Raw genomic sequence first — 5,509 nt, 5'->3', positions numbered from 1 at the left:
AGATAAACATAAATGATACGTAAAAATAATATGTAAATTAGCATACGTAAAAATTACAAATAAAAAGTGTTAAAAATTATGAAAGATTGTTATTTATAGCAAATAAAATCATAATTATTAATTGCAAAAATCATATATAAAAATCATGATTATAGCAAAAAATCATATTATTAATATGTAAAATCATAACAATAAAAACAAAAAAAAAAAAAAATTAATTAATTGGCAACGACCAGAAGGCCGTTGCCAATCCAAAAATCACTTAATTTCAAAGTGGCCGCCAGTTGGCAGCCACACTGAAACGCCTTGGCGGGCGCGTCTGACAAATTTTATTTTTTTTTTTCAGGAGAAAAATGTGGTGTGTTTTTTTTGTTTTCCATTTGTTAAAACGTTAAACATATAGATTTTACTGTTCCAAAATTAGGGAAAGAACCCCTATTGGGGATGCCCTTAGGAACAGGCGTATGCTCTACCATCTGAGTTAACTATCATTTTGTTAACTTTGGCTGTTTTCTATTACTTATACTAAATCGTGTACTATATATACATACACATATACATACAAGGGTTATATATGGGGTGGGGGTGGGGTGAGTGGGGGCACCTGCCCCCACTGTAGGTCCGCCCCTAAGATATATTCTTACGCATGCACGTTTCTCTTTGGCCGACGAGATTACCGAGTGCATGGAGGGCACGTGACACACATGCCGACCCCTCAGCATGTATCCCCTCCTATTCCCTATAAATTCCCTACAAGACGCCTAAGTAAGGGACTTTTGGCTCTTCCTCTAGAGCTTCAACGAGTGTAACAGAGCATTATATTATATTGGTTCAATTTCTCTGATGTGATCTTCTGGTGCAAGCTAAGGTCTATTGCATGTGAAAGAAAATTAAATTTGCAGCACGTAGTTTTTGAGTATTTGCTTATTCGATCTAAATACTTGATTTCTTGATGAAATTAAAATTGTTCTTAATGAGGTGAGGTCTTTGGCCTCACTCCAAGAACAAGAAGAAAACAACAATTACTCGGCTATTCTTCTCATTTTGGACCTAATTATTAATTTATTATTAACCATATATAAACCTAACTAATTAACCAATCAATTAATTACCATATCAAGTTAATTGGTGCATTCAATATAATGGTTCTAACTTCTAACTTTTAAACCTCCGCCACTTCCCATATGAATGGCAAATTATTGGGTGGACCATGATCCACACAATGTTAGTGGACCATAACAAAAATTACATTTTTAATATACTAAATGTACATTATTTTTGTACGTAATGTACATTATATAATACAATGTACACTCAGTACACAAATAATGTACATCCCCTGAATACAATGTACATTTTTAATATACTAAAAGTACATTATTTTTGTACCGAATGTACATTATTTACAGTATACAAAATATGGTCTACACAATAATGATTGCATATGAATGGCCAACAGGTATTTTGCCCCGAATGAGCATTAGTCTGTATATTGCACGGACTTAATTAAAGGACCTAATTATTAATTATTAGGTAAACCTAATTCGCTAATCAATCAATTACTATATCAAGTTAGTGCATTGAACACTATTACATACTTTTTTTGTGCATAAATAATTCATAAATCCACATATTCATAATAATATAATTTACAAATTTTAAAAAAGAATTGGAAATCAAGTGTTTATTTTATTTAGTAATTGTACGTGAACAAAATACAAATGATCATATGTAGTCATATGGTTTTTTTGGCACAACAACACAATTTATCTAGACAACATAAATTAATTGTTCTCATTGATCGAGGATCTTCAGCTTGTCCACCCATATCATCAAGTCATTAAGAAGCCAAGTATGTATCTGCAGTGCAATTCTTAATCAAGTCTATCTTCTCAATTAAATTCACTCCTTTTCGGTCAAAGTACCAATCTCGTATTGCTTGTACATCTATCTGCATATACATATATATATGCATATTAAAAGATCGTGTAAGTCTCACGCAAAAACTTAATATGTGTTACATGTTTTCTTGCGTTTCTTACCACGTTGTTTATTTTGTTACCATCTATATTCCAAGTAATGGTAGCGATCTCTGTATGACCGAAACAGTTGTTAATAAACATTCCATTTGATGGTTTGCAGGGCGGCAGTGCATCCAAGAATTGCAATCTGAAATCTGAAACCATGAAAACATAGAAAATGCATTATTCAATAAAAGAGTTTCTATCTTGGGCATTAAAGAAAGCCCGTTTTGTGATCAAGTCCGCAAATAATCAGAACAAAATAACCTGATGCTAGTAAGCAAATGATCATAAAAGGAAATAATTCGATCCTAGTTAGCAGATGACCAGAAGGAGATAACCCAATCGTAGTCAGCAAAGGAACATAAAGAAGGTAATGAGGAGATGAGTATTATTGGATCTAACCTTTCAGGACTTGATATATAGGTGTAGGCAACTTTACGTGGTCTTTAAAGGATTTGCGGAGGGCAAAGTAAACCTCATGACCCAGTGTAACATTAATCTGGTATGCATCATATGGCAACATTAAAATGAAAATTGGTGTCACCATATCTTCCACCACGTATTGTGGGAACATGCAAAGATATGGCTTCTCTTTCATCTTCTCAGTGCATGTGTGAGGTAGCATCCCAGTAGAATTGTGTAAGGAAACCACATCCTTGAACATTGATTCAAATCCTTGGGCTTGTTTGGGGTCATTTTTGGCATGGATAACATAACCACCATCACTCAAACATTTGAATTTGGTAGTAGTGTTTGATAGGAGTTTATGGAAACGATCACAATTCAAGACTACAGATACACCACCAGCGGAAGTCCCTGTTAGAAACACCTCCTTAGCATCGTTCAATCCCTTGTCCAGCAGCTCATTTGTTATCACGTCAAATATCCTTTTACCTCTAAAGTAGAGGTTATCGACCGGTTGTTCAACATCCCCAGTAAAGGAGGATCCATCGCAATATCTCATGATAACAATGTTCCAATTGCGAAATTCGGAAGGATTAATGCCTGGGTTTCTGCTTAATATGCCACCTAAAAACATGTGAATATTCTCCATCATATGTTTGGATGAACCCTTATGATCCAGTGTTCGAGATTTGCATTCCTCTATACTATGACACCATCCGCCGCCCTCCATGTAAATCAACCAATTGTCTTGGCCTTCTTGGCGACCTTTTCTGAAATGGTATGCAGGGGGACTTCCATCAAGGCACAAAGCTCCCATAGCCTTGGCATTTTCAGGAAACGTTAAAGGAATGTTTACAATGGCTCTAGTTTGTAGTAAAACCAACGCACATATCAGTAAAGATAGCCATTGAGAATGATAATTCTCTGTAATTGCCATGCTGTATGTAATTGCTATATTAATTATAATATGTATATATATATATATATATATATATATATATATATATATATATATATATATATATATATAAAATTTATTAACAGATTGTACAGAATATGTTAATTATATTGTAATGTGTACATAATTTAGTAACTGAAGATACATAATACGTTAAATATAGGTACATAATTTAAATGTCATTTTGGACCAAAGTCCACAATGTATGATGAATTTGATCAATGATATAATATTTGAATTATACATTATCCTTTCCAAAAAAAAAAAATTATCGCTATCAATTTCAACAAATTTCCATTAATTAATGAATTATAGTAACGTAACAAATACATTTTAGTTTGTAACAGACGTACTAGGCAATTATTCAATTAATGATGTTTAGGTGAATCACATAATGGTCTAATAATTATATTTCAGTTATGTTTTTAATTCTTCTTCTAATAGTTTCAGTTTTGTTATTAATTAATATTAGGACTCGTTCATTTTTTTTTATATCATTTAATTCCATACTGTCTTTTACATCTTTATGTTTACCTACCCTCATATTTTTTTTAATGCTACTAACTCTATTACAACAAGTAAATTAAACTCTTTTTATTTTTTTATTTTTCCTATTCATCGTTTAATGTTCTTCTTAATGTTCAATGAATGAAGATCACCTTAAAAAAAATAAAAAAATTCTTATATGTCATAATCTTAGTTTTTTTTCTTTAATGAACGAACTAGTTGATATAATAGTAATTAATAGGCGGGTTTAATTAAATTATATGATGGAAAATTTTATTTATGTTCATCTCTTGTAGGTCAATTATAAATATCATCCCTTAATTCTAAGTGGTATATATAAATCTGATCGTCTTAATGTGTGTATATATTGTCCATCCTTGTTATAAATGTTGCCCCTAAATTCTAAATTGTCTAAATGGGATCGACACTATATACACACGTTCAGAGAATTCAGGGACAACATTCATACCACTTAAAATTGAGATACGACTTTTATAATTGTCTTACCAGTAGAGATAAGCATAAATTACAATTTCCCCTTATATAATTATGGATTGGACTTATGTATGCAATGTTAGGCTTCATTTATTTTTGTTCTCCAACAAATTATTGCTTATATATGAGAATCATAATAAATGCGATAAAAAACAAACACCATTTGTAAATATTATAATTATAATTTTAAAATAATCATATTAGCATAATTAAGACATAAATACAAATACTTTATTAATGCTAATTAATTATAATTATAATATTAATGTTACTAGTATTTGCTTAAAATTGTATTTCCAATATTTAGTGTTGGTCCCGATTGAGTGGTAAAATATTTAGAGGGAGTTGAATAGAATTTTTAAACAAATTCAAATTTTATAACACTCGTCATTTCAACTCAAAGTAAAAACAAATTCTACCGACCTGAAGTACACAACGCAAAATATCGAACAATAGAGTGCTATAAACAAAACCACGTAAAACTGAAGAGATGTGTCACATGCAACACTTTGGTAATACTTAGAATATGCTAAGAATGATGTATGGAGAGTATAAGATGCATGCACACGTGAGAAGTCTTAAAACCAGATGAGTGAATATCAACAGTGAATAGTAACTGGGTTAGTCAATGCAAAGCAATAATATGTAAATGCAATAAGGTGCGAAGCCCTTTCATGGCTAAAGGATAACGGTTATTCGATGGTTAAAGTTTACAGCGATTCCTCAGTTCTTGTTTCATGTCTTAGTAGTAATAGCTCGTTTCGTTCCTATGTTGGTTTTAGTTTGCTTTCATGTATTCGTTTGCTTTCTTCTATGCCTGGTTCTCAGATTAGTTTTATTTCTAGGGTCGCGAATCAAGCGGCTCATACTTTAGCTAAACATGTGAGTGCTAGTTTGTCACGATCCACTTGGAGGGATGTTCCACCTCCATTTATTTTGCCTGATATGGCTAATGAAATATAGTTGGCCTTGGTTTTCAAAAAATGTAAATGCAATAAGTAAATGTGAGAGACAATTTATAGTGGTTCAGAGGTGGTGTAATCTTCTTAATCCACTCTTCTTCTTTCACTCCAAGGAACGAATTCACCATCTTGTTCAACCAAATACAATAATGAATCAC

The 5,509-nt window shown here is 31.9% G+C and overlaps 1 protein-coding gene across 1 annotated transcript; it reads right to left on the bottom strand.

The window, feature by feature from the left end:
• Window positions 1-1,827: 1,827 nt before the first annotated feature.
• LOC109174434 (pectin acetylesterase 8-like) lies at window positions 1,828-3,366 on the bottom strand. Its single transcript, XM_019323670.1, has 3 exons — window positions 2,427-3,366; window positions 2,043-2,176; window positions 1,828-1,951 (listed from the first exon to the last, which is right to left on the bottom strand). The coding sequence occupies exons 1-3, from the start codon at window positions 3,364-3,366 to the stop codon at window positions 1,841-1,843; spliced, it is 1,185 nt and encodes a 394-aa protein (XP_019179215.1). The 3' UTR covers window positions 1,828-1,840.
• Between the last annotated feature and the right edge of the window lie 2,143 nt (window positions 3,367-5,509).

Source organism: Ipomoea nil, unplaced genomic scaffold (assembly GCF_001879475.1).
Source record: "Ipomoea nil cultivar Tokyo-kokei standard unplaced genomic scaffold, Asagao_1.1 scaffold0642, whole genome shotgun sequence".
In the NCBI taxonomy this organism is placed as follows: Eukaryota; Viridiplantae; Streptophyta; class Magnoliopsida; order Solanales; family Convolvulaceae; genus Ipomoea; species Ipomoea nil.
Note: the sequence above shows the minus strand (reverse complement) of the source record. Positions and strands in the feature narration are given on the sequence as shown.